This window comes from Kockovaella imperatae (assembly GCF_002102565.1).
Source record: "Kockovaella imperatae strain NRRL Y-17943 chromosome Unknown BD324scaffold_10, whole genome shotgun sequence".
Taxonomy (NCBI): domain Eukaryota; kingdom Fungi; phylum Basidiomycota; class Tremellomycetes; order Tremellales; family Cuniculitremaceae; genus Kockovaella; species Kockovaella imperatae.
Window position 1 is genome coordinate 603,144 of NW_019028950.1, and position 25,844 is coordinate 628,987.

Here is a 25,844-nt window from a genome sequence, read left to right on the forward strand (position 1 = left end):
ACCCAGGAAGATGCACTGCATGCGAGCTTGTCTAGGGATGAGCTCTACACCATTCTCTTTTCAGGTTTTGGATCTTCCACTGGTCGGACAATCTCCGCAACGGGTCTTGCCTCGACAACATACCCGACGGTCTCGAACGAGGCTGCTCCATCAGCAGTGACTGGGACCATAGTCTTGAGCTTTTCTCTCTCCGCTGCGACTTTTTCACGTCCCCTTTGGACAGCGTCACCTACGCGCAATCCAGTCGAATTTTCAATACCCTGAACGGCTCGTTCTCCCCATCCCTTCGCATCCTGTGTTGCAGATCCCAACCGATTAGTCAGCATGTCCCAGTGCATGGCCAAACGAGCGTTGAGCTGGTCGTGCGATGCTCCAATTTCAGGGAAATGTTTGTCCTCTACGTCGGAGAGATAGGCTCGAAGGTTATGAGAAGTCCGAGGTAAAAAGTATGGCATCGCAGCCAATGTCAACAAGGGTGGGGCGAGGAATCGAATTGGGAAAGCCCGTGTCCTGGTCAGGACAGATCCAGTGAGACCAGCAATGAGGACGTAGATGATTCCAGGCGTGAGAGATTCATCCTTTGGAAGCACGCTCTTGACTTCACCTGGAGAGGTACGAAACATGAGCGACTGTGCTAGACACCCCACCCCGCAGAATTGGCTCACGCTCGACTTTGCGCTCAAAGGTGATCCATCGGCTAACTCCATTTTGAACATAGTCACTCGCACCGCTGAAAGCGTCCCCAAGAGACGTTCTTGCCTGCGCAACGTAGGGTGAGATAGGGTTTCCAACCTCGATAAGAGTGACGATGCGGTCACTGCTCTCTGCGTAGATTGGCAGCTTCCAGTGCTTTAGCCTATGTTGCAAAGAGTTCACGCGCTACAGACTTACCTTGTCACCGGAGCTCGAGCGTCCAGGTCGCACTGTCGAGTCGCTGACACTTCTATCCTGGGCCCGGAGCGGTTGCCTCAAGGTTGTATAGGCTGCAAAAACGGCAGCACCGCCCAATACGGGCTTGAACAGGTGCTGAGAGGGCAGCGACATCAGCCTGTACCAATAGGTCGCCTGAATCTCTCCCAACTCACGCTAGCTGACGCCATCGTCGAGACGCTCACACCAATTTAGATGCAGAAAACAGACAGGATCAGAATACCGCACTTCAGAACGCAGAACCTCATTTCGGACGAAAATCACACGGAAGCAAATTTGGAAACTATTATGATGACGACGACTAGATGATAATGATTCGAGAAGAGGTCTGTAGTATACATATGTTCAAAGCCTGTGTTGCACAAGCGATAGAGTGTAGACGTGTATATTATACTCTTCATCGCTGAAAACGGTCCGGAGCCCGATACGGACTGGACTGTCTGCCCTTCTGCGTGTATATGCCCATGTGTGATGCCGGATCCGTCGTTAAATGTCGTGTGTCTGTGTCGTCGTGTATTTGAGGGCGTCTGACCAGAGACCCATGTGTGCAGAGGGCCAAGCCCCATCATGTTTTGTTGCTGTATTATACCAATGTCAGAAGGAAAGTGTTGCTTCCCGTCCTCAGTCATCCTCTTCTTCGTCGATTGCACTCTCCTTGGGCGAATCCAAACGGACCACTTCCGGTCCGTCATTCTCACTGATCTCGCTCTTGCGCCGTCGATGTGATCCGACCGAGGCTTTGGCTGGCGCACTCTGACGACGTTGCCTCTTCCGCTTCCTGTCTTGCTCGGCCGCCACCGTCTTGGCTGCCTGCTGCTTGACCGCGATGGAGACTGGTTTAGGTAACGGCATACCGGGTTTCGACATGAAGGCGATACCTAGACGCTGAAGCGGATCGGCGGAATCAAATTTGGCGGGAAGGAAGACAATGGGGAGTTTAGCAGGGTTTGGTAGGTGGAACGCCTGAAGACCGTCAGCGAGACGCATTCGGATCCAGTAGACATCACTCACAACGCCCTCTGCGTGGAAACCTTGGACCATCGCGACATACTCTGATATGTTAGCATCATTGCATAGTACCATGCCCATGGTGATCGGAGTGAAGCCTTCTCTCGCCAAGTGCGATACCGGTATCATAGTACTAGTACACGAAGAGGTTGTCGTCTGTCCCTCGGCCGCGGGCTCCGGGGGATATGAAATCTTGGTGGGCCACAGGTGGGATTGCCTGAAGAGAGGTGAGTCGGGTAGGTTCTGGGAACAGTGCAGAACGACTCACCATAAGTGCCCAGTATTTTCCTCTCCGACAATCAGAATTGAGAAACGCCCGCCTCCTCTGCCTGTGATTTCCAGATCTCCCTTCCACACACCGACCTTCCCCTTCTCCAAATCTCGGAATTGAGGTGAGAAAAACATGCACATGGGAGGTGGTGGCACGAATGTGGAGGTGGGCATGGGTACAGATGTTGGGGGTGCGACTCTAGGTCCTTGAGATCCTTCGGTAGCCGCGGGAGCCGCGACAGACGGTATCGCTCTGGAGACTGCTGATGCCGTCGTCGAAGCAGTCACATAGGGCGAAGCGGCGTGCTCAGGGCTCAAGGCACAGGATCCTGGCGCAGAGGAAGAATGTCTCCGTTCGAGACCGGCAGGAGAAGTGGTGTCAGTGTTGGGTGTCGGCAGTTGGTAAAGTGATGGTTGACGGGAAGGTTGCGCTCGCTTTGCCTTGAAGAGGACATCGTTTCCATAGGTGTTTTCTGTCTCCCCGTCCTCTGTCACAGCCGCCCTTTCATTCGCCGCGTGACCCTCCTCAATCTCAGCCAGCAAAGCCTCCAGCCCATTGACAGACTGTTCTGCAGAAGATGTGCGACGGTCGGCCTCGGCATGAAACTCGAATTGACCCAAAGATGAGGGCACGTTGATTGTGTGCTTCGGTGTGATGCCTACACCCAACAAGCTGGATAGATCATTCGTACCAGGAGAAAAATTGGTCCACTGAGATAGGTCGAGCTCCTTGGTTGGTGTCGCGGGTCCATAGACCGGCGTCGATGCTCGTCGGTGTCCTGAGGATGAAGCTGAGGAGGGGCTCGTGTAGTTGGCAAGCAGTCCACAGAAGATGGATGCCTCCCATGGCCGTAAGGTGAGGTTGTACACCTTTTGCAAGGCGGCAGCAGACTCGGTAGAAGGTGTGGGTATACGCGCACCGACCGTCTGGGATGGGAGTTGGAGGGCAATGACAATGTTGAGCCAGAGATTTTGACTCGTGACCTGTATTGTTGTGTGAGAAGCTGAAGACATGACTGGAGGAGAGCAAACGTACGACATCGCCTCCGCCTCTTCTCCAAACCTCTAGCATCACCTTTGTCACTTCTATCTCACCCACGCCTTCGACCTCCACTACGCTGCCTAGGATTGTCTTCCAAGCCAAGTCTGCACCAAAGCGAGCGATGGTGCCCGGGCTGCGTGGTGTGTCTTTCGGGGTTGAAGGGCCACCAACACTCGAATCCGCAATGGGAACCATGACATTGGCAGAGTCTGCAGATTGGACGGTAGGGAACAAGAGGGATGACAAAAGGTTTGTTGGTGTGTGCAATGGTGTTGGGTCGAAATGGAGCAGTGAGGAGAATGTCGGAACGTTGGAATTGACAGTTTCGGGGGCGAGATTGGGAACGGGTAAAGGCACGTTCCAGTCCGCTTTGATATCGTGGTGGAAGGTCTTGCCGGCTGGCGTTCCACCGACAACCCAAGGGTATTCGTGAGCTAGAGAAGATCCTGGAATAGCCGCTGGCGGGAAAGAAGACCGCCTCCGCTTTAGACCTGCTCGGATATTACCAATCTGAGGCGCTGCCAATGGGATAAATGGTAAGAGGGGAGAATCAATAACAGACGTGTATGCCAGTGGAGACGTGACGCGAGAACTGCTGGGTAAAGAAGAAGAAGAAGAAGAAGAAGTTGGTGCGGTGGTAGCAGGTTGTAGCGCGGATGGAGCCGGTGTAGGGAAAGGAGGTCGTTTGGCGGGTACCTGTCGAGGTTTGGACTGTGAGGTCAATGAGAGTGAAGAGACGGGGCGAAAATGAGTGTCAGCGTCAATGGTCAAGAGAGCGATGCCTGGCAGATTGTAGGAAGATGTGAAAGGGATGGGGCGGTATGAGCATGAAACCAGGTCAAAGGAAAGGTGGCCCGTGGCGAGAGGTAATAATCCACACTGCCCTCACATCCGTCCCTCCTTGTTATTGATCGCCACAACCAATGTTGAGATCGGCAGTCTCGCCTCGCAGCGGTGGCGAGGGGAGGCAGGAGGGGAAGGGGAGGCATTTTTGCATGCACTCACCGGTGCGTCCTTGCTGTTATCGCTCCCGACCATCGTTCCCTTGTCTACGCTGCTCGTCATGGTAGCAGAGGTAGCGACCAATATTGCTGTTGCCGCTTTCTCTCTTTCTCTTCCCCTTCGTGGCCTCTTTTTTCCCCCCTTGCCGGATCAAAACAATATTATTTATCTATTATGATTATAGGTATATCCTTCGACGAGGGATGCAAGACTATGTGTATATGAACCAGCGAATGATCTTGCTGCAGCAGAAATAGGTAGATCGCTGGAATCAATCCAGGTGAAAAAGAAGGGGAGGGAGAGACGGCGCCGCCTTCCTGTCGGGTGTCCCTCTCAGCTGTTGGCTCGAAAAGAGGGTCACAACCCTCTCTCTCTCTCTTTGCTCCGGGTATCCGACAACGCGTGGCGACTGCGAGATTATTAGGACTATGTAAGCGGTTCGGAGTTTGGATTCAGATAGCAATGAGGCGGTCGGGGTAAGCAAGCAAGCAAGCAAGGGCTATGGATAGATAGGTTCATGCAGACTGTGAATGGGTCCCTCTTCCCCCCTCCCAATGTATGCATCCACGCAGCCTACGCCTCTGTTGCTGTCTATCTCTCCGGTCAAACTTGCCGAATCTGTCGCCACCCAAAACCAACAAGATGCCGTAAAGGGGCGTTTGGCTTTCGTTAGTCGGCCCCCCGCCCATTTCCCTAGACCGGCCGAGTTAATCAGACTGGCACAATATGACAACCGAGTGAACCACGTCCACCCCAGCCAGATTGGGGTGTCAGTCGAAGTCTGAGTCGCTGTGGCTGATGCTCATCACTGGATGAATTGCTCTTTCGTTCAACCAAGACTGTCAGAGTTTGCTGAGGGTAGCCTCAATGTCAATGGAAGGTAACGAGCTCGGATACCATGTCAAACTCACACCCTCTGACTGCGCGACCAGCGTACCGACGGCTTGCAATCCACCGGTCGTAGCTTGAGTGACGTTGCCAAAAGAGTATATCACGTCACGAGATTGCAGACCCTGGCATCCATGCCGGTCAGCAGGCGGATCAAGTGCATTCTCTGTCACTCACAGCTCGAAATGCGGGACTGCCAGGAGCGACCGAGTTGACTCTTGCTAGCGGAGTATCTGGCCATTCATCAGGCATGTCGTCAGTCGTCTGATGATTCGGTCTGTGCGCGTTTGAACTCGCACTTCCGTTCGGTACAGGATTTGATGCGGACAGCGGTCCGCCGGACATGTTCGTTCCAGTGGTGAAGGCGTTCTCTAAAGCTGGGCCAAGTAAATCCTGTACAGTCTTGAGATCGGTCTTGAGTCTCGCCATTCCAGCTCGCGCATGCCGTATAGAGTACTGTTCTCATCTCGTCAGAAACGATGTGTCAACTACCAGACACATCAACGACATGCCACATCAATGTCACCTCTTGGGTACCCCTCCGGGTCAATCAAGGGTGTCGAGGAAGAGGCTCCGTGCTGTGACGATCAATACGCATCCAGAGTCCCAGCTTTCTTATCGGCTCACAGAACGCTGCACCTCCTCCAACGCGAGCTACTCGATCATCAGTCATGGCATAGGACCAACTCTCACTCACAATTTCCTTCTCGATGTCATCCCGTCTCTGCATCAACGCGCGAGCATACTCTCTCGGTTCTCCAGGGTACGCCTCCGGATCAGGCAAGGGCAGATTGGCGCTCGAAGACGATTCCGCAGGTCGCGGCAATGTCATGGTCATGTGTGTAGTCAGAATGCGTTCCCCGGCCTGTCAAGCTATCCATGCTCCGTCCTGGACTATCCCAGTCCGAAAATCCGAGTTACGGCATCGATCACGGAATTTCAGCGAATGCCATCTGGAAATATGGGATAGGACTGGTTATGCTCCTTCCTCCTTCATGACTTGATCTATGCGAACAGTGATATCTGCAAGTTCACTTCGAGACATCTCTGTCAATTTAAGTAGGCACTGCTTCCAACGTTCCCTACGTCTACCGCGTCGAATCCGCCAAATGTCCTCGATACCCTTCAACAGGCTTCGACCTGAAGCTGAGCTCGCAGTGAAAGCTGTCCTCCAGGCTTGCAATTTGTGAGTTGGTGGAAGCCGTCAGCGAGAAGGATGAGCACATCTGACGACACGACACTATAGGACGAAAAGCGTTCAAAAGTCTTTCAAGCAGGATGAGACCATCATCAAGAAGGACAAATCTCCTGTGACCAGTGGGTTGCCAAGAGGTTTTATGCCAGCTGACCAGGACAGCCGCCGACCTCTCCGCGCAGGCTCTGATATCTCTTCATTTGGTCTCAGCATTCCCCTCGGATCAAATCATAGGAGAAGAGGATTTATCCGAGCTCAGGAAGAACGCCGAGCTGCGTTCCAAAGTCGTGGGATTGGTTAACGAGCATGGCAAACCGGATCAGTGGTCAGAACAAGAGTGCGTCGACAATGTGATTGTCCCAAGACCTATACTGAACCATGCATGTCAGAATTTTGGATGCAATTGACAAGGGATCAGCCGAGGGAGGACCATCCGGTCGCTTTTGGACAATTGTGAGCTATGCTCATGTCTGATTTGTGGAATTCATCCACTGACGAATCTCACTCCAGGATCCCGGTAAGGCTCTTTCGCAACGAGGCTGTTATGCCGATCTGATCATCCTTCAGTCGATGGAACCTCGGGATTTATCCGACACCAGCAATATGCCGTCTGCCTCGCGTTGATCGTCGATGGTCAGGTGGAGCTTGGTGTTATTGGTTGCCCTAATCTCGGTTCGAAGCCGGCCGCAATGGGAGAAGAGATTATACCGAATGGTGATGGTGTTTTGATGCTCGCTGCGAAAGGCGAAGGCAGCTGGGCGGTGAGTCGGACCAGTGTCTTCGGCAGTGAGGGCTGGCTGACACGTCTGCCCAGCGTTCACTTTCAGACGGTACATATGAAAGAATTTCATTACCTCCCTCCCCTCCTTCTTCCAATCCCTTAACGTTCCTTGAGTCTGTCGAAGCCGGTCATTCTGCACATTCTATTCAAGCTCGTATCGGAGAACTATTGGAAGTCAAACGACCAAGCTTGAGAATGGACTCCCAGGCCAAATACGCCTGCCTCAGTCGAGGAGAGGGAGGTGTATAGTGAGAAGGCTCGCGTCTCCTGACCTGAGGCACAGACCTGACCTTGTTGCTAGCCTCAGAATACCTACGAAATACGTCGGCGGGAAAGACTACCAAGAGAAGATCTGGGACCACGCTTCGGGATCGCTTCTTATCGCGGAATCAGGTGGTATCTGCACAGATATGCGAGGCAACCCGTTGAATTTTTCCAAGGGCAGGACATTATCTGTCAACGAGGGGATCGTAGCGGCAGGCAAGGCGACACACCCAAAAGCCATCGCGGCTGTTGAAAAGGCATTGTCGGAGAATAAATGAGATCCATGATGTCATGTATCCGGGTGTCCTAGCCATCCTGGGGCCCGCTCCAGACTTCTACTCCAAGGCTTCCGATCTTGAAGGAAAATTTCTGCCCAGCCAAGCTTCCCGCTGCGCCCTCACCACCATGTACTCGTGCGATGCCCTCGAAATGCTGTGCCATTGTCCAATCCTTTGCAGTGGCCTCCCTCAGAGCGTTCACCAGGGTCAAGTCTGCAGGTAGTTGAAGGGGGCGGACCCGCCCGAGAAGTGTGAGCTGAATATTGATTGATGTGTCGTGATGCCGTTCATCGACAGATTCTCTGGGGACAGAGAACGTATGAGGATATGGCGCAGGAAGGTGAGGTACGAAGAATGGTGAAGTCGGCTTGCCCTAGTCGGGGAGACGTCAGACGTCAACGGCCAGTCGGAGGCTGCAGTCTCCGCTGCGACCTGGGAACCTACCCAGAGACTCTGAACACTCAGATATACCACGGTGCCCATATGCACCCGCAGGGTCTGGATTATCCGCATGATTTCTTTCAGGCCCACACCATCACCATTAGCCACAGGCATAGTGCTCCTCTTGAGGCGTTTATCTTCTTCTGCCCATCTCTCTGGCCAAAAAGGATCCCCAAAACCATCAATGACGAGAGTAGAGACTGTCTGCTTTCGTACCTTGTCCATCTGAGAAGAGGTTCCGATTTTGAGCTCTGGGGGATGTAGCACGCGTGAGAGAGCTAGATACAGCTGTTTCCACCTCGGTGTGAATCTGATAATATGGAGTCGGGAAAGGGCGTCGTGAATTGCCCCCTGGATGATAGTCTTCAACGCGGGAGTTAGGACACGAGGCCTTAGATTGATCGAGAGCGTATCGAGGATACAATCTTGAATGTGACTGAACATCTTGACTCGGATAGCTTTCGTCATGGGTGCATGGGATGTGGGCTGAAGTAGAAACGCATGGGATCCTGCTCCTCCCAGGGGAACTCTGACCACATGAGAGCCTGGAGCGGGTAGTGGGATATCAATATGGGAGGGAAGGAGAGTCGTTGTCAGCACGAAGCTGAGCAATGTCGTCTTGCCTAACAAAGGTAAATGTATAGTCGTTGCACGCAGCAAGGGCTAAATCCTCACCTGCGCCGCTGGGTCCAATCAGCTCGATAAGGTCTCCACGCTGCAAACTCGAGCCTCCTGGATGAGGTCGAGCACAAAGCAGGATATCATCCAATGGAGGGATGAAAGTCAGGCCAGGGGGAGCATCTCCATTAGACGTCAGCACGGGTCCTCGCGCGTGAAACTCACTTGCGTATCGGACGGACGTGACGAGCTGGCCACAACATCAGTTCGTGCTTGGGACCTTGAAGACTATCAAGCACATACCTGCTGAGCTGTTCCCACGCCTATCTCTGCCAACATGTCCAAAGTAGTCTTGGAGGACGAGCCAATTGCATCGTCCATAGCAGCGAAGCGATGCACGGAAATGGTGTAAGATAGAAGCGAGAAAACTCGTTGGGCAGGACTGAACCGACGAAAGTGGACATGCAAAGTGGAGGTCCATCGTGGCACACCGGAAAGACGCTCTGATGCTCCCACATGCATCCAACTGCTAGACAAAGCCAACGCCTTTGACCACCTCGTCGGCTCGTCTACTGACCCCTTTTCCTCTGGCTCGAAGCAGTCCCATCATCCTCGCTTCTTCGCAGAAACGGATAAACACAGAATGCAGTCGATCTTGTTCAGTCTCATCCATCACCTCTTTCTCCTTCTCTTCTGAGCTGTTCTCGTCCTCGTTCTCATCGCCATCGTCCATCGCCGCTTTCTCACGCTCCTGCTCTAGCGCACTCTCTATCTCTACGGCATTTGTCGTACCATCCGCTGTAGGCGCCGACTTTGCCTCGTCAACGGTCTTGATGGTCGACTCCTCAAAGCCTTGAAGCCAATCCCAAAGATTCACTGTCCTTCCCGCAGAGGCGTACAACTGGAATAGGGTATGTATTTCCGCCAGATCTCCTCCAACGCTTTCAGTGACCGGCTGTTGTCTCTCTTCAGGCATGCTGACAGTTGAGTCCTCAGTACGAGACCGTTTACGAAGATGTGAGCCTGTTGTTGATGCCGGAGTGCCGTTGACGGCCATGCTCAAATTCACATCGCCGTTTCCTCTGGCTGTGAACTTGAGGAATGGCTCGCTTTCCGCTAGAGCTTTAAGCAAGGCAATTCGAGGCGCAGGATCCAGAGACTGCAGCAGTATGTGATCAATGATATCCTAGAAGGGTCATTGGTTTCACTTACGGCTTCGAGAGCCTCTGCTGCATCAGTCTCAACGATATTCCGTGTCATGTCTTCCACTTCCATGAGATCACTTCTCCTCGCGTTGACTATGGCTTGAAGTGCTGTCATGCCGCCATGTTCAACTACTTCTTCCAATCGAGAAGACGACGAAGAGCGCAGGAGCAGCCACTTGAAACCCAGAAGAGTGAGATTGTGATACCAGCAGCTCAGATAAAAAGAACACACCTTGATAGCCCTTGAGATTGACCTGCTTCCCCCACCAACTTGATCGTCCTTAGCGCGTAATTCCTCGAGGACCTCTGCGCTCAAAGGTAACGAGAGTGGTTCCCTCATCAAGGGCTACGACTATTAGGCCGGTTCTCCGCACGGGAAGTCCCGACTCACTTTTAGTATAGCATCCGCGGCAGTCACTCGCTTCTTCAATATGATGGCATGGACGACAGTGACATCCACGGCGGTGGGATCAGCATGGCGAAGGGATGAAAGTATCAGAGATGGAGATGGAGCGGATAGGAGGACTCTGAAACGGAGTCGCGGGTGTCGACTAGAGGTCAAAAGATCAGCCGAGTTATCGAGGTGTTGGATCCCGGACTGACCTCAAGCAGTAGAGCAGGTCAGAGAGAACGTTCGCGTTCATAGCTTGTGCTTGAGATATGTGCAAAAGGCGTGTGGCTGCGGACGCTAGGAGATTCAGTGACAAGTCTGACAGGCTAGAACACACGTTTCTCCTGGCGCCCAGCATGTCGCTCGAGTTCATCCAAGCCCGATGTACCGGAGGACTTGCTGTACGAGATCTGTTCATAGTCAACTTGGGGATTTCGTCGCCGGACGCACTGCTCCATTTGAGAAGCCCGCTGCGATTTCATGAATCGCAGACGCCAAGTCGGGCACATCTCTCCCATGCAATGTATAGCTGCTGTCGAGAGCGATTGGTAATGTAGAGGAAAGATCAGTCGAGGTGCCTGAAACGAAGAATCCTCAGTCTATGCAGAAAGCCAAGGAAATTGAGACTCACTTTGAATGATACCTATCTTCAGCCGTGGTCTTTGATCACCAAAGTCCAAGATGCTGGCTTGATCGCAACGGTCTAGCCAGCCGATGATTGCATCTATCTGATCTTCCACACGTTCCCTCTCGAACGTCTGACGAGATTGATCATGATCAGCTTTGAAAACGTGTCAGGAATCAGGAGCCTCACCTTCTGGAGTTCCGAACACCTCTTACAATCATCTTCGTACACCTTTCGAAGCTTTCGAGGTAATGGCGAAGGTCGAGATGGACCGGCTGAGAGAAAATTCATGTATCAGACCGAGAGGAACGCGACTCGCGTAGAACGACATACCTTCAGGTTGAAATGGAATCACGAAGACGCCCTGCGCCCCGTCAGTCCAGTCGCGCTGGGTCACTTCACCTGACTGAGAGAAGCAAAGTCCGCGTCGTTCATCTTCTGAATGTTGAATGAACGAACCGGTTGAGTGTAAGTGCGCAAAAGCAATCTCTGCAATTCAGTTCACTCCATCCAAAAAATGGGCTCTGCGGTCTGTCGGAGATCCAATGTACACCAGAATTTGTTGGGCAATGCAAAAACAGCACGAATTACAACAACGAGCTCAATCCACCGATGATCTAAGCACTTTGATCTCCCTTTTGTCCCTCTGGAGGTACCAATCCTTCCCTCAACCTGGCTCTCTCGGCACGCTTCGCTTCCCGATTAGCTAGCTGCTCCTGCCTGACCCTCTCCCTGCCACCGCTGGCTTCGAAGATGGCTCTGCGCGCAGAGCTGGTCAGTATTCGCCCATGAGAGATGATATGCCCGACGCACTTTTTATGTTGTCGAGAGGTGAGATGCATGGACCATTCCTTGACTGGCACAGACACCGGTAATCCAGGCGAGGAGCATTGCTCGCAGTCGCGTCTGGCATGGATTCGCTGACGCCTATCTCACGTCAGGATCACAGGCAGATTACTTCACCGTGACTCACTCCGCCGTGTTCGGGACGTTTGGTCTTAGCAGGTCACTCTGCATTCCATTTCCGAGCAGAGACTTGGCATGAGGAGAGCCTGTCGATAAAGCCTCAGGCAGCTCGCGCGTATCAAGAAAAGCTGCAAATGTGAGCGTTGTGACACGGACAGTCAGAAACGTACCGTGAAGGATCGGCGTGGCCATCTCCTGACCTGCAGGTCCTCCAGGTACAATGTACAAAAAGACTTCACTCCCCTTCGCCTGAGACTCTTGCACAACGGGCAGGAGCTGCTTTCTGATCCATTTCAGTTGGGATTTGGCGTACTGAAAGGTTTTAGACTTTGTCTGCGAGAGCATGCTGGAAAAGAGTGGATGCGACGCAGGGTCAGAGGTTTCATCAAGAGGAAGGCCAGCGAACTCCTTGTAGCCTGCATGTACGTTTAGCACTCTCCCACACGCCAAGAAGCCCGAGCCCACCTATTGCCTGGAAAACGCCTTCTGTATGATCCACCGCTTGTGATGAACCAAACATCTGCTTTGCGATCTCTCTCATCTCTGCAATCTCCCTCAACAGCCCATTCTGTGTCGTCTCAGCGGATGGTATACTCGGTGTCACCAACCTCAACCATAACATCCACTCGGTCGTCCAGTCGCTTCTTGAGAGTTTCAGGGGGTTCATAGACCCAAAATATCAACGTACGAAACCTTTCCCGTCGTCAGCTGGAAACTCCAAGCTGCCGATGACAGACCCACCTGGCATTCCGTCCGACATTGTCGGGCGTGCCGACCGCTGGAGCTCCGCCTCGCTCCCACCACCTCTCCAATGCTCTCCGAACCTTTCTCCCGTCACGCCAATGCCATCTGGCCGCTTCGTCGGGGTCGACAGCTTGTAGGACTTGATATATGCTGAGCAGATGGTGATCCTCTATCTCTGTCGGCCGACTGGTCTGAACTGGTCTGTCCTTTTGATCTGGCGGATCAATGACAGAATCCGCTAGCTTTGGAAATACTGGCTTGGTGGTCCAGAATGTATCGAGCAGGGTCACAAGAGAAGGATCCATTAAGTCCGGGACAGCGGGCCGAGGGCAAGGAGGCTTCCAACGTATCTCCAGTGCCTTCTCTGGGGGCTCTGATCTTGCCAAGGACAACTCCGCTGGAGGGAACAAAAAGTGTTGCATGAAATAATGGGTACCTCCGCAAATGATGGGTAGAGTGGAATCGTCCAACGAGGATATCTGCGAGGAGATACATGAGCACGACTTCATGATGCATTGGAGACCTCACCTTCTTCTCCGCTTCGGAACACCATCTACCCAATTCCCAACTGGCCTCTTGACCAGGAGTCACGACATCCAAACCCCAGTGTTCTATGCCTCCCTGCTCCTCCACTGTCACCTTGTTTGTGATGACGTCGAGACCTTTATATAGCTGCATAGAGTCTGCTGACAATATGACAGCCCTCTTAGATCGACTTGGGCCAGCATCGCTGCTGCCGCCATTTTGGATTGATTGCCCAAGTGCAACAGCGAGTTGAGATTTGCCAACTCCAGTTGTCCCGCATACACAGACAATGTCTCTCAGGCGTTGAGCCGACCCCGCAGCTGAAGACGAGGTCACGGATGTTGAAGCTCTATGAGCAGTGCTCATCAACGTCGCGAACTGTCGACGAAGAACCAAGGTCATAAGCCCATTGCGGGTCTAGTCCATAGATGGGATGTATGAATGCATGGATGAAATCTTTTTTTGGAATGCGCGAATGAAGACTTGTTTCGAAAGCTACATGGGTGGAAACCAAAAACGAGTCTATGAGTCATTATAGACTATACAACGATGCAACGCTCTGCCTTTCAGCGTTATTATCCCTCGCTGACTCCCTCCATGCGGATTCCGAGACCTCTTGCTTGGTGCTCATTCTTTCCTTTGACAAGAGTCCAACCATCAGCACCATCCTCTTCAGCTTCCTCTTTCACGACTTCAAGACTGCCACGGAGAGGACTGTCCACTCCATTCGACCCGCCCGCCAGCACACCTAACCTGACAGGGCCGAGAGGACTGACAAAGTCAAAGTTTCTCGAAGGCACGGGCGAAGACACACGATTGGGAGCCGTTTCGTCTCCAGAAGGCAGAATACGAGGGGGTGTGTAAGTACCACCTCTTCGGGGGCTCTTTTCGCCACAGCCGAGCAGGACTGCTCGTTTCTTCTCTGCCAATCTTCTCGGCGACATGGGTCGAGTTGGTGTGGAGAGAGCGGGTCGGAATAACCCTGACAGACCTCGAGCAGGGGAATCCGGTTGGGGATCGGGCTTGTGAGCCGCGGGTCCAAATATGCTAGGCATGGAGCCTCTTCTACTCTCAGCATCATCTAGAAGTTCTCCATCCCAGGCAGGAAGAGGTTTTCCCTTCCGACGGCGCTTGACTAGATCTGTCTCAGAGTCCGAGACTCGTTCGCCGACAGCTTCCAACGCGAAATCCGTCTGCGCGACTTGAAACAACCTCTTGTTCCGTTCGGCTTCCAGTGCACGCAATTTTTCCACTCGTCGTTCGTTCATGACCCAATTGACAAATTTGTTCCAGGCTTCTTTCTCGACTTTGATTCGCTCCATGTCAGAATCGTCACTAACCCCGGGATGGGTTCGAAGGTGAGCAGCTGCCGCTTCGCGGGCGCCTGCCATTTTGTCGAACGATTCTGGGTTGGTTGCGTGATTATATGCGCTGAGCAGGTGCTCGGGAGCGAAGAGGGGGGGCTTGGGGCGGAGAGTGAGAGGGATCATCCGTGACTTGATTGTCACCGTCCTGAGATGGGTGAGCACATGTGCAAGAAACGCAAGACATACGGCTCAACAGTATCGCTGTAGATCCGGACGGGCCAAAAGTGATTGCCTCGAGGTACAGTTCGACCTTGGAAGAATATCTTCTTGTCGATAATCTGGAGATGATCAGATCAGACCGGTGTCCTTCTCATACCTTTCCTGGCCATATGCCACCATCATCTGGCATGTCGACCAAGACGACATCGTTGATCTTGGGCTGCCACCGCTTCCATTCTGCTGTTTCCTCGGGGTCCAGATTATACTTTGCTTCTGCACCGGGATATACATTGGCGGGGAGTGGTCTCCTGGATCTCGGTGCGAATTCTACAGGTCCATGGCCAGTTTCCATGATACCCATAGAGCCCCTTCGACTTCCACCACAGTCCCTCTCGCGCTCCTTCGAGCCAGAAGCCGCTTCCTCGGATACTTCTACACCAGCAGCTTTTGCAGCACAACTGAGTCCGCCTAGCCCTTTCATCATGTGATATCGCTGTACTGCATCATCCCATCGCTTATGTACCACTCCTTCGTTCAATTTGAGCCCAGTAGCCGCTTCGAATCGAGCCGTCAAGTGATCGAGCCGAGTGAAGGTCTCGCATGCTAGCAAGTCGAGAGCTGCGTCGAGCGAGCTGACGGATATCGGCTGTGCGCCTGTGAAGGCTTCACACTTTCGCTTTGGCATCTTTACTACCAGCTGAGATCTCTGAGCTTACTCGCCACCGTCCATATGATGACAAATGGGCTGAATCCGGAGTAAGACGAGATCAGCAACCCATGGTGGCGGGCTGAGTAAAGACTGGTGTATCGAGGACTGGAGTGGTGGTTGGACCCGATTGAGAGGGACAATCAAGCATGAGATGGATTTGAATTGGTAGAGTAACGGTGTGATCGCTCCCAGTTTGGACGGCGTTGCTGATGCACAGACAGAGAGAGAGAGCACGATAATCACGACCTTGTTGGTAAGCCTTTAACGTTTAATCAGCAACAAGCCAGAAAAGTCCGGGGACCCCACAAACATTGAGTACTGGCCATACTGAATCTTTTTAGATCTATGGCTCTGAGCACCGGGATGAGAGCCGGCTACGACAGCGAGCAATGAGGTGTGCAGCATTGAGCATGGCATAGAGTTACTATTCATCCGTACAGAATGGGGAAGAAGAAGCCGGCATTGAAGCGTAAGTCAGCTCTGTCTATATACGATCACTGGAGGTGACCGACATAAATCAGGTGTCGAGCGGGGCGTCGCTACGACTTCTGTGCCATCTAAAAAGGTCGAAAAGGACACTCCAGAGGATTCCGATCAGATTGTAGAGGAGAAAGTCTCAGAACTGAATGTCCAGGAGGGCGGTTTGCCATCTAAGACTTCGCCACTGGCAGATTCAAGGGACAAGATTGAGACCAACCCACAGTCGGAAGCTTGGGAGGTAGCAGAAAGCTCGGAGCAAGTGGGATTACAGGCGGTTGTGGACAGACTGCAGGCTAAGGCAAACAGGGATGTGGAGCAGATCATCAAGGTGGATGCAAGCAGTGTGCATCGCCAGAAAACTTGTTGACGACTGCTAGGCAATCGAGTTCGACAGCCGTCTAGCCAGGTCTTTTCAAAAGCTGGAGGCCAACTCCGACATTAGAGATCGTATCCTAGACTTTGCTTTGGAGGAGGAAAATGGTAGTAATTACCGTAAGAGTTCCCGATCGAAATAGGAGGTAGCCTGATGACCCGATTCAGATTCTCGCCCAGAAGCGATTGGAGATCGAGAGCTTTCAACAGCATACTCCAGCTTTCGTGTGCTTCGCTACTTAGGCATCAGCGAATCCCGAGCATGGGAATGCATTTCAAAGGTCTCTCCATTGGGCAATTGGGAGGACTGTCTTGATTGGGTGAGTCTTGGCATTCAATGCGCCTGATATATCCTAGGTCTGGCTGCACTGTACCGAAGATGAATGTCTAGGTCGGGGTGAATTCGCGCAGACAGCGCCGAGTCTTGAAGAGCGTCTGGATACCCCACTCGTCCCCGAAGTTGTATCTACAGAAGAGCTCAAACAGTCTCAACAATCCGTCGCTACGGAGAGCACGTCTCAAATCAAGTCTTCAATCTCGACTCCGTCCCGAGAACCGACGTCTTTGTTCAGGTCTGCTGAAGAATCCTCTGACGAGGAGGTCGACCTTGACCCTGCTGCTATCAACAGAAAATGGGCTATGAAGCGTATAGAGCTGGATGACGCCAAGTCGCAGCAAAAGTTCAAGTCGGAAAGTGCTGCAGTGAAGGAGATCAAATCTGAACTCCAGTCTTTGGAAGGCGAGTATCTCTTCAATCGCAAAGAAGCAGGTGAGCTGGTCCATTGGGGGTGCAGCGCAGATTCTGACCTGTCAGAAACCATTTATCGCACAATGAGAGATCAGATGCGAGCCGACAAGATCCGAGATCGTCTTAAAGGGCCTGCCGACAACTCCCCTGTAAGGAGTAGATCAAAACCCACGAAAGACGAATCACACGCTCTCAAACCGACCTCACCTTCAATCCAAAACGACGAAGAAGATCTATTCGGTAACATGTTGGACATTCCACCAGATCCCATCGACGGTGACGGACCTCAAGCCAACACTACAATTACAATACGATCCATGCCCTTGCCAGGTCTGCCCGATTTTGCGGCGACCAGTCCGAAATCGATGTTACGGGACGCCATGAAGCGTAAATTCAAGCATGCGGTCATGTCGTTTGCAGAGATTTCAGGCGGTTCTCGAGCTGTCAGGGCAGGTATAGAGGTTCGATTTTCCACAAACCATCTCCGGGTCTGGCGAATGAACGACATTGCATGCGAGAATCGTCTGGAGGCAGAGAATTTCATCGCCTTGATCGCCCTGCATGAGTTATACGCCAGCGGCCAGCTAGATCAGCCTAATTGGCGAGTTATGCCTCCCGCATACCGCGATCTTTGGGACGAGCTCGAGATTCCTCACCAAATCAAGCAGAAGAGCAAGGATCGGGAATTGTGGAAGAAAATCCGAAGCACTCTGGAGGCTATTCCTGTCGCCTCTCAAGAACAACAAGGGCCGAAAATCGACGGCGATAATACAGTCGCGGCCAAGGTAACGCCAAAGTCTATGCCACTTGCTCGTTCGGTACACGAAAGCGTCAAGGCTGATTTCGAGGCACGCGTTCAAAGCTCGAAATACCAAGACATGTTGACACAACGAAATACTTTGCCCATCGCAGCATACAGGGAGGAGATCCTGCGAACAATTGATTCATCGCGGGTTTCCATACTCTCAGGTGATACTGGCTGTGGTAAATCGACTCAGCTTCCTTCTTTCATCCTGGAACGGGAGCTCGCGGCTGGTCGCGAGTGTAAGATCATCGTGACAGAGCCTCGCCGGATCAGTGCCATCTCCTTGGCGAACCGTGTCTCTATCGAGCTGGGAGATGCCCCAGGCGCTGTGGAAAGCGGGAATTCTATCGTCGGATACTCCATTCGCTTAGAGTCCAAAATTTCGGCAAAGACTCGTCTAGCATTCGTCACTAATGGTATAGCCTTGCGAATGCTGGAGAATAGTCAAGCAGGTGGAGGACCCATGGCGTTCGATGATGTTACACACATCGTCGTTGACGAGGTCCATGAACGATCTATAGAATCTGATTTCCTTCTGATCGCTCTTCAGACACTCGTGCACACCCGCAAAGATCTAAAGATCATCCTTATGTCCGCCACTCTGGATGCGGAGAAACTGTCCAATTACTTTGGTGGATGCCCCTATCTATCTGTGCCAGGCCGGACATTCCCGGTGCAAGTCAACTTTCTCGAGGACGCGGTGGAGCTCTGTGGTTGGCGGATTGATGAGAACAGTCAATATGCAATCAGGCATCGGAATTTCAAGACGGGTACCAAGCAGCTGGAATGGACAGAGGATGGGGCGAGATCAGATGGTGATGATCAGCCCGACGATCAAGAGGATCCAACAAAGCTCTCGTCCAGCAAGTACAGTCCTGGGACAGTTCACACGGTCAACTTGCTCGACTCTCGACAGATTCCTTACGATCTCATCGTCCTCCTGCTGGAACAAATTTGTTTTGGCTCCCCAGATCTTTCTCCCTATTCTGCGGCCATCCTCGTCTTCCTGCCAGGTATCGCAGAGATCCGTAGACTCAACGAAATGATTGGTGCTCATCCATCTTTCAACATGGCTGATTTTGTAATATACCCTCTCCACTCCACCATTTCGTCCGAAGGACAAAGCGCTGTGTTCGATATACCACCACCTGGAGTTCGAAAGATTGTCCTCTCTACCAACATTGCAGAGACAGGAGTTACCATCCCCGACATCACTTGTGTCATCGATTCAGGCAAGCATCGGGAGATGCGATTTGATGAGAAACGACAGCTATCACGCCTCATCGAGACATACATTTCAAGGAGTAATGCCAAGCAGAGAAGGGGACGAGCAGGTCGAGTCAGAGAAGGGATCGCCTTCCATCTCTTCACAAAGGCAAGACATGATGCCCAGGTGGGTTTATTTGTCGCATGCTTGTGCTAACATGTAGATGGCCGAACATCCTGTTCCTGAGATGCTTCGATTATCTCTACAAGATCTGGCTCTTCGGATCAAGATTCTTGACTTTGGACTCGGCAACTCAATCGAGAGTGTCCTTCTCCAGGCCTTGGATCCACCAACCTCCATCAACATCCAAAGAGCCATTGCTGCTCTCGTAGAGGTCAAGGCTCTCAATAACTCCGAGGCGATCACGCCTCTGGGACGACTACTAAGCAAGCTACCAACTGATGTTCATCTTGGCAAATTTCTCTTGCTCGCTTGCCTCTACAAATGTCTGGACCCTGCTCTCACGATCGTGGCCGCACTAAACGGCAAAAGTCCCTTCATCACCCCCTTCGGACACGAGAGTGCGGCGGACGCTGCAAAAGCGGCGTTTTCCGTTGGCGACAGCGACTTTCTGACTCTGGCCAACGTCTTTGACAGCTGGAGGCGCGTCTCCTCCAGTCAAGAAAATATCAGGGTCTTCTGTCGCGGGAACTATCTATCTCAGCAAAATCTACAACAAATCGAGGAGTCTCGTCGTCAATTGTTGTCATATTTGGTTGACTCTGGCTTCGTTGATGTTACGCTCACACAGCGCAAAGACTTGGACAACGCCCGTTTTGGACGCGGATACCGCACGCAATTTGTCACTGTGCCTGAACAGTTGAACGAAAACGCTGGTCATAAAGCCATCATCAGTTCAGTCCTTGCGGCCGGTCTGTATCCTAGAATCCTGACTCGCGACGGGAAAGCCTCCTTCAAGAGTATCAACAATCAACAGATTATTTTCATCGTGAGCTCTCGTAACCGACGAGCCAAGCTGACCGTTATAGCATCCAACGTCTGTCAATCGGCGTCTTGAAGCTTCGGCCCTCAGGGCTTCGCACATGGTTTACTACACTATCATGAAGTCGAAGACTCTGTATGCATGGGAAACCGGTCCTGTCTCAAATCTTGCGCTGGCCATTCTCTGTGGTGATCAAGCGGACGTTAGGGTGAGCTAGAGACTAACAGCATGCTGCGGCTATTGACATGTCCATTCAGCTGGCGGCAGGCTCTTTGCAAATCGATCGCAAGGTGAAATATCACACAGACAGCAAGTCCGCCCTGGCAATCAAGCTTGTGCGTCGAAATCTTGCATCGTCAACGGCAAAGCGATTCCGCGGCGTCGCATTGACTCCGGCGCAAAGGAAATGGTTCGAAATGGGTTTAGAGTGGTTGAGGAGCATAGAAAGTACATAGAACAATAGACACAGGCAGGAGTATTTTGTACATCTACGACCGCAACAGGCATGTTGATACATCATTATTTTTTCATCCTTTGATCGCATCGGAGGAGCTAGGCTTCTCCTGATGATCATATTTGTTGGGCTTGTGCGAGTGGGATGGGTGGTCGTGATCACCGTGGTCGTGAGCATGGTGACGCCGCGGTGATCTTTTGCTCGATCTGAGATCCATCAGCATTAAGTCTTCCGGGCGCAATAATGCCCACTTCGCTCTTCCATCCCCGTGCCCTCCTTCAGACTCTGAGCTGGTTGACTGCTCCACCTCCACCACATCCCGGCGCTTTCTTCTCGAGGCTTGTTTACCGCTTGTTCGCTGTCTGCGCTGATGAGAATGACTCTCTCCCTCTGAACAGGAAGAATCGGATTCTGTCGATGATTCGTCATAAGCTTTCGGGCGATGATAGATACAGCAAACTGAACGTTGTGTCAGCATCTGCTTCCCCTAATGCATCATGAGATCTAAGGAGATAGAACTGAACTATTCGAACTCACTCTTTGATTTCTTCTTCCCCATGCCTTCGTTATCTACCGTTTCATCCGTCCACATCACCCGTTGTTTCCTGACTGGTGCACCTCTCAATTTCAAGACTCCGACCGTATGGTTGCTATCTAGGGCCCGGTGATGTGGCTCAGAGGGCCCGGATTCGGGCTGCTGCGTTGCCTCGATAGTCATCGTACGGGATCCGCTGGCATCCTCTCGAGTGTCTGGCGGTGGTGGCATGGTGAGTTGCGCGCGGTTCTCGCGTATGAGCTGAAACGCAGAACTAAATGGAGGACTGTGGACAAGAATCTGAACCGTTTTGTGGGGCCAAAAACCATTTACGTAAAACAGAATAGAATGAGTGGCGAAGATCTTGAGGCGGATTGCATTACGCCTACGTACAGTACTGTCCATAGCCTGGAATGGTTACACGCCATATCAGAGCCCGATTATCAAGTGCATAGCCAAGCTCAAGGGTGTATGGATCATTGTTTTTTCCTGAGGGATCTACACCATTGAGAGTAATAAAGTCATTGTCAGAAAATGAGAAGAGGAAAGGTCATTTGGATTGATAGGGTCATTGCACGGGTGCGGTTTTGGCTGGAATGGGCATGGCTTCCCTTGTAGTGGTCTTTGGCGTCTGCCCCCGGAGGCGTGGTCATGCTTGAATGTCTCTATCTTGGGATTAGTTCTCAGGGGAGAGGAAGAGATCAGAAACGCCAGGCAGATCTGCACGGTAGGATGACTTGGCGGAGCGTGCAATGTTCGGAGCTTTCCGTTGGAAAGGGCAGGAGGGCTTCATGATGGGGTTTTGGCGGTACAAGGGCAGATAGATGGATTGCGAGCAGGCTAAATATGGCGTGCAGCTCTTCACTTCTTCCATATCGATCCTTGTGAGTTTACCGACGACGCCCGATAAAGTTGGTAACTATGATTCGGATCAGCACTTCGAAAAGCGCGATGGCACCATTCAGGCACCATTCCGAGCGAGTCTCGACGTACATTGCTTGTTGACGGTAATATTCCTCCATGCGCGACTGATTCGCCTCTTCGTTCTTCTTGTGTAGCCAGATCAGCCCTGCTAGAACTCCTGCCATCGCTGTGTGAGACAGACATCGATCAGTTGCGTGAAAGAAACCATGTAAATCAGATACATCGACTCACCACCCGCCATGCCGAATGCCACAAGGACGTATATCCAACTTTGGATCCGTGTCTCTTCATTGACAGGTTGACCGCATACGCCTTGAACGCAATTTGCCTGGTAGAGTAGACCCACTGATCAGCTCCTCGGGGTGTATCGACATGCCTCACGCCTCACCGATGTACATTCCCTATCCTCTTCGCACGGCTCCTCAGACACCTTTAGGTCCTGACAAGTGGCAGAAGTGGCATTCTGCTCGGATGAGCTGATAGTCCGAATTAGGCCTTGTTTGGCCGAAACTCACACAAAACCCTTGTTGCGGTATGCAATCATCTCGGACAATCTGCAAATTGAATCCAGTGCCTGAAGAGTCGTATCCTGCGTAGGTCTGAGCCGAGCTTTAGCACAAACGAGGGCAAGACTAAGCTCTTACGGTGTTTTCAATCATGCAGGATTGGCCGATGTGGGCGATGGCGGGACTGAGAGACGTCAATGGGAGCTTGTGTCCCTGTATTGTCCTGACTCACGTACAACTCCCAAGAAGACATATTACCCTTCCCTGTTCTCCACCTTTATCTGCCCCATGTGGCGGAGGGAGGGTCTGATCACATTCATCTGCGAACGCAACATCAGTCCTATTGTACCACGAAGCACAAGTTTGCCGGGAACTCACCATCACGGTTGAGTTCACATGCACCTCCCAGGGTCACAAGTGGCAGACAGCCAGAGGCGTCATCAGGGCAGTAGGATCCAGGCTGACACATGGGGGGTATGCCAAAAGTTGAGTTGCGAATCGAAGCTAGGACGTATAGGTCTTTTCGACATTGTCGAGGCAGACAAGTACCATTCGAAGCGCAATCTGAGCAGGTTCAGTCAGCCAGTTTCAGAGATTGATACCTGGTTACCCCTTTGCTCACAGCCGAAAGCATCACAATCCGAAACGAATTCCTTCGTACTGGGCTTCAGGTGGTTGTGGGAGAGGACGCAAGGTCCGTACACTGGCACTTTGGCCTGAGCAATCAACGTCAGAATCAATAAGGGGAGTGATAGAAAGAGCATCCTTCCTTCAATCGCACATACACGTATCGCAAAGCATCGTCACAGCTGTTTTTGGCTGGATGCAGCTCCAGAGCTTTATGGAGGTCCGAAACCTGGACCAGCCTTTGTCTTAGAGCCTGCTCTCTACGAGTCTGACCAGTCATATTCCTCGAGCGTCTTGAACGCGTCTGTTTGCATCGCAGAAGCTGTCAATCTTAGTGTCTGACCCCTCTCTCAATGGAAGGCTCCGTTTGGATCTCGCTGCATCCGCTGAATGGTAGGCATGTGGCGCCACCTCTGCACATCCCAAGTCCGAAGGACCGGGAAATTCAAGGCATAATAGTTCCACCGAATTAAGCCGAACAAGTCATTGCCTCTATTTGAGTTCAGCAACGGCTGGCTTCGCTTTCTGACAGCTCGTCATCATGTCTGCTTACGGAGCTATCAGTGCGCCTACACCCATCGCTGAACTGACATCGCGTCTGTGGCCTATCCCCTCGGGTTCCGTATCGACACATCCAATCTCATTTGCAGACGCCCCAGAAGAGATGATGCAGTACATGTATGAAGTCTTTGCCAAGGAGCTAGAAGGTGGGTGAGCGCAGCCATGCTCCTGTTGAGTTCCCATGTGCTGACCTGTGACCTCGAATAGACGGACTGACTTACCCTCAAGAGGGACCCTTTGATTTCGAAGCGTTTAAGACGTACTTCTTCAAAACGGCCTCGACAACTGTCATTGCTGTTTTACAGGAGGCATCGATGAAAGAGCCACCGTCAAGTCTGATGGAGGCTCAAGCTGAAAGATCATGGCGAGAGTGTCTCGGTGGTTTCTATTACATGTAGGCTCGGCGACCTTGTTTGGCATACTGACATGTCACGTCTAGTAAACCAAATTACCCGGGAAGGAGCAGTCACGTAGAGTGTCTTCGACGGGGATCGAGTGCGCACATTAGCTGATACTCGACTCAGAACTGCAACGCTGGTTTTGTCGTCCCGCCAATACAGCGAGGCAAGAAGATTGGGGGAGCACTCGCAGAATCTTACTTGATCTATGCCCCTGCCTTAGGATACCGAGGTAGCGTTTTCAATTTGGTCTACGAGAGTGAGTTCGACCACCGCTCGTCGAGTTGAAGATGAGACATAACGACTGACATCTTGTCTCAGACAATGCTGCATCACTCCGACTCTGGGACAAGCTCGGGTTCCAACGTGTAGGCAAAATACCTCGAGCTGGACGATTGAGAAGTGGTCCAAATGGTACAGAGGAATATATAGACGCCGTAGTTGTTTTCAAGTCGTTTGTCTAGATGGTGAGAGTCGTCGAAGGGCATGAACCAGTGCGATGCAAACGATGCAAACAAGCACTTGTGGGTGCAAACCATAAAAGATACAGTGCATGACAAAGCCTACCAGGCTTTGTTCAATGTCTCAACGAGCTCGTCTAGCTCATTTTTCTCGGAGGGTTGTTGTTTTGACTTGTCTTTTGGTGGCTCGAGAGGGATAAAGATGTTCTCTTGATAGAATTTGAGCTCTCTGATAGATCCTCTGATATCATCGAGAGCGCTTCGTGAGAGGACGTCCCATCGTCAGCGTCATTCTTTGCCTGATGGGATTTACGTCCGACGAGGAACGGAAACGTACCGATGCGCAACTTTGCCGGTTCGTCCTGCTCGTTCCTTCTCTGTGACTGATGGATGCCAACGCCGACAGATCTCCTACAATACAGGTTCAGCTGTGACTCCCGCTATGGTTTCGGAAGAACCGACCTTGACGGAGCTGACATCTAGTGCATCACGAGATTATACGTCAGCTATTGGTTCATTGATGCTGGCTCCTCGCTAACCTAGTATGCGATATGATAGATGTTTCACGAGATCAGGCATGTACTTGTACAGGAAGCTATGCGAGATCAGTCAGTGTATCTATCCAGTTGTAGCCTGTATCTACCGAGCCTGAACTCGAATGTAGAGTGTCAACTCACTCACCGTAGATCAGCATGAACCGAGCTTCCTGCGAGCAACCCAGAGCCTCTATCTGGGATATGACGTTTGACATAATCCAAGACTGTTTGGGAGACTGCTTCCAGCGTATGAGGAGAGTCGATACAAGCTTGAGTGAGACCAGATTCGCCATGCGTCGTGGTACACCATTCGTCCATCCTGGAAGACAGCAAAGAATGGCGTCAATGACGTGAACCATGACGCCTTGCAGACACCCATCGACATGATTGAAGCTCGGCTTCTGACTCAACTTGTCTAGGACCTCTTTTGGCGTCTGTATGATATACTCTATCCCCTCATCCACCGGCTCTAAACGACCATCCGTAATGATCACGGCGATCTCCAATAATCTATCCGTATCGTAATTGAGTCCCGTCATCTCGCAGTCAATCTGAACGATGGATTAGGTGTCAGCTAGCACTCTCCTGGTCGCTAGAAGAAAGTAGAGAGGCTGTGCGGCGTAGAGCTCTACTCACCCAGACCAATGGTCCATCATCGTAATTCAGGATTCGATGGGACATGTTGGGTATGGAGGCTTCAAGCGCGTGAGCAAGCGCGTGACCAACTAGAAGGTAGCAGCCTATCTGGCCAGAACGCTTACTCGTGAGGTGCCTTCGGGTAATAAGTCTAATGTCGACCTTTGGAGAAGTGGGCCAGTG

General features: G+C 52.0%; 13 protein-coding genes across 13 annotated transcripts; 3 read left to right on the top strand and 10 right to left on the bottom strand.

Moving 5' to 3' along the window:
• Positions 1-44: 44 nt before the first annotated feature.
• Positions 45-1,100, bottom strand: BD324DRAFT_652322 (apolipo protein O-domain-containing protein; the record flags this gene model as incomplete). Its single annotated transcript, XM_022018471.1, has 4 exons — positions 45-604; positions 666-840; positions 892-1,026; positions 1,086-1,100. 4 exons carry the CDS (start codon positions 1,098-1,100, stop codon positions 45-47), a joined length of 885 nt encoding a protein of 294 aa, XP_021869948.1.
• A 143-nt stretch (positions 1,101-1,243) lies between these two features.
• Positions 1,244-4,770, bottom strand: BD324DRAFT_657237 (hypothetical protein). Its single transcript, XM_022018860.1, has 5 exons — positions 4,256-4,770; positions 3,245-3,961; positions 2,207-3,192; positions 1,942-2,155; positions 1,244-1,893 (listed from the first exon to the last, which is right to left on the bottom strand). The coding sequence occupies exons 1-5, from the start codon at positions 4,313-4,315 to the stop codon at positions 1,552-1,554; spliced, it is 2,319 nt and encodes a 772-aa protein (XP_021869949.1). The 5' UTR covers positions 4,316-4,770; the 3' UTR covers positions 1,244-1,551.
• On the bottom strand, positions 4,753-5,790 carry BD324DRAFT_631685 (hypothetical protein). Its single transcript, XM_022016453.1, has 4 exons — positions 5,653-5,790; positions 5,318-5,596; positions 5,164-5,265; positions 4,753-5,104 (listed from the first exon to the last, which is right to left on the bottom strand). The coding sequence occupies exons 2-4, from the start codon at positions 5,567-5,569 to the stop codon at positions 4,964-4,966; spliced, it is 495 nt and encodes a 164-aa protein (XP_021869950.1). The 5' UTR covers positions 5,570-5,596; positions 5,653-5,790; the 3' UTR covers positions 4,753-4,963.
• Positions 5,791-6,249: 459 nt separating this feature from the next.
• BD324DRAFT_581839 (hypothetical protein) lies at positions 6,250-7,658 on the top strand (the record flags this gene model as incomplete). The annotated part of the gene is made up of 8 exons (XM_022013527.1): positions 6,250-6,326; positions 6,387-6,457; positions 6,498-6,672; positions 6,725-6,788; positions 6,846-6,852; positions 6,903-7,096; positions 7,150-7,364; positions 7,418-7,658. 8 exons carry the CDS (start codon positions 6,250-6,252, stop codon positions 7,656-7,658), a joined length of 1,044 nt encoding a protein of 347 aa, XP_021869951.1.
• BD324DRAFT_79816 (hypothetical protein) lies at positions 7,437-9,130 on the bottom strand. The gene is made up of 5 exons (XM_022019249.1): positions 9,021-9,130; positions 8,943-8,967; positions 8,775-8,900; positions 8,103-8,722; positions 7,437-8,031 (listed from the first exon to the last, which is right to left on the bottom strand). The coding sequence occupies exons 1-5, from the start codon at positions 9,096-9,098 to the stop codon at positions 7,687-7,689; spliced, it is 1,194 nt and encodes a 397-aa protein (XP_021869952.1). The 5' UTR covers positions 9,099-9,130; the 3' UTR covers positions 7,437-7,686.
• An 86-nt stretch (positions 9,131-9,216) lies between these two features.
• On the bottom strand, positions 9,217-11,469 carry BD324DRAFT_631701 (hypothetical protein). Its single transcript, XM_022016454.1, has 11 exons — positions 11,341-11,469; positions 11,272-11,302; positions 11,128-11,213; positions 10,945-11,071; positions 10,764-10,891; positions 10,651-10,723; positions 10,526-10,610; positions 10,314-10,473; positions 10,155-10,268; positions 9,930-10,097; positions 9,217-9,876 (listed from the first exon to the last, which is right to left on the bottom strand). Exons 1-11 carry the CDS (start codon positions 11,371-11,373, stop codon positions 9,247-9,249), a joined length of 1,635 nt encoding a protein of 544 aa, XP_021869953.1. The 5' UTR covers positions 11,374-11,469; the 3' UTR covers positions 9,217-9,246.
• On the bottom strand, positions 11,470-13,613 carry BD324DRAFT_631705 (IPP transferase-domain-containing protein). The gene is made up of 8 exons (XM_022016455.1): positions 13,177-13,613; positions 12,646-13,127; positions 12,513-12,597; positions 12,370-12,472; positions 12,075-12,320; positions 11,912-12,032; positions 11,752-11,865; positions 11,470-11,697 (listed from the first exon to the last, which is right to left on the bottom strand). The coding sequence occupies exons 1-8, from the start codon at positions 13,573-13,575 to the stop codon at positions 11,556-11,558; spliced, it is 1,692 nt and encodes a 563-aa protein (XP_021869954.1). The 5' UTR covers positions 13,576-13,613; the 3' UTR covers positions 11,470-11,555.
• Positions 13,614-13,748: 135 nt separating this feature from the next.
• BD324DRAFT_581631 (hypothetical protein) lies at positions 13,749-15,384 on the bottom strand (the record flags this gene model as incomplete). The annotated part of the gene is made up of 3 exons (XM_022013517.1): positions 13,749-14,685; positions 14,727-14,818; positions 14,857-15,384. The coding sequence occupies 3 exons, from the start codon at positions 15,382-15,384 to the stop codon at positions 13,749-13,751; spliced, it is 1,557 nt and encodes a 518-aa protein (XP_021869955.1).
• Positions 15,385-15,849: 465 nt separating this feature from the next.
• On the top strand, positions 15,850-20,478 carry BD324DRAFT_642941 (P-loop containing nucleoside triphosphate hydrolase protein; the record flags this gene model as incomplete). The annotated part of the gene is made up of 10 exons (XM_022017517.1): positions 15,850-15,877; positions 15,930-16,216; positions 16,266-16,386; positions 16,429-16,580; positions 16,618-17,029; positions 17,075-17,395; positions 17,429-19,152; positions 19,244-20,029; positions 20,070-20,231; positions 20,281-20,478. 10 exons carry the CDS (start codon positions 15,850-15,852, stop codon positions 20,476-20,478), a joined length of 4,191 nt encoding a protein of 1,396 aa, XP_021869956.1.
• Positions 20,479-20,542: 64 nt separating this feature from the next.
• On the bottom strand, positions 20,543-21,276 carry BD324DRAFT_631710 (phosphatase inhibitor-domain-containing protein). The gene is made up of 3 exons (XM_022016456.1): positions 21,015-21,276; positions 20,729-20,936; positions 20,543-20,683 (listed from the first exon to the last, which is right to left on the bottom strand). The coding sequence occupies exons 1-3, from the start codon at positions 21,241-21,243 to the stop codon at positions 20,551-20,553; spliced, it is 570 nt and encodes a 189-aa protein (XP_021869957.1). The 5' UTR covers positions 21,244-21,276; the 3' UTR covers positions 20,543-20,550.
• A 445-nt stretch (positions 21,277-21,721) lies between these two features.
• Positions 21,722-23,380, bottom strand: BD324DRAFT_631714 (hypothetical protein). Its single transcript, XM_022016457.1, has 9 exons — positions 23,065-23,380; positions 22,821-23,006; positions 22,675-22,762; positions 22,581-22,626; positions 22,452-22,535; positions 22,325-22,399; positions 22,168-22,264; positions 22,006-22,102; positions 21,722-21,931 (listed from the first exon to the last, which is right to left on the bottom strand). Exons 1-9 carry the CDS (start codon positions 23,204-23,206, stop codon positions 21,874-21,876), a joined length of 873 nt encoding a protein of 290 aa, XP_021869958.1. The 5' UTR covers positions 23,207-23,380; the 3' UTR covers positions 21,722-21,873.
• Positions 23,171-24,492, top strand: BD324DRAFT_661160 (hypothetical protein; the record flags this gene model as incomplete). The annotated part of the gene is made up of 5 exons (XM_022018895.1): positions 23,171-23,776; positions 23,838-24,024; positions 24,070-24,100; positions 24,155-24,287; positions 24,350-24,492. Exons 1-5 carry the CDS (start codon positions 23,611-23,613, stop codon positions 24,490-24,492), a joined length of 660 nt encoding a protein of 219 aa, XP_021869959.1. The 5' UTR covers positions 23,171-23,610.
• Positions 24,493-24,591: 99 nt separating this feature from the next.
• BD324DRAFT_652332 (ribonuclease H-like domain-containing protein) lies at positions 24,592-25,706 on the bottom strand (the record flags this gene model as incomplete). Its single annotated transcript, XM_022018472.1, has 7 exons — positions 24,592-24,748; positions 24,827-24,900; positions 24,952-24,968; positions 25,029-25,084; positions 25,171-25,344; positions 25,401-25,576; positions 25,662-25,706. 7 exons carry the CDS (start codon positions 25,704-25,706, stop codon positions 24,592-24,594), a joined length of 699 nt encoding a protein of 232 aa, XP_021869960.1.
• Positions 25,707-25,844: the final 138 nt, after the last annotated feature.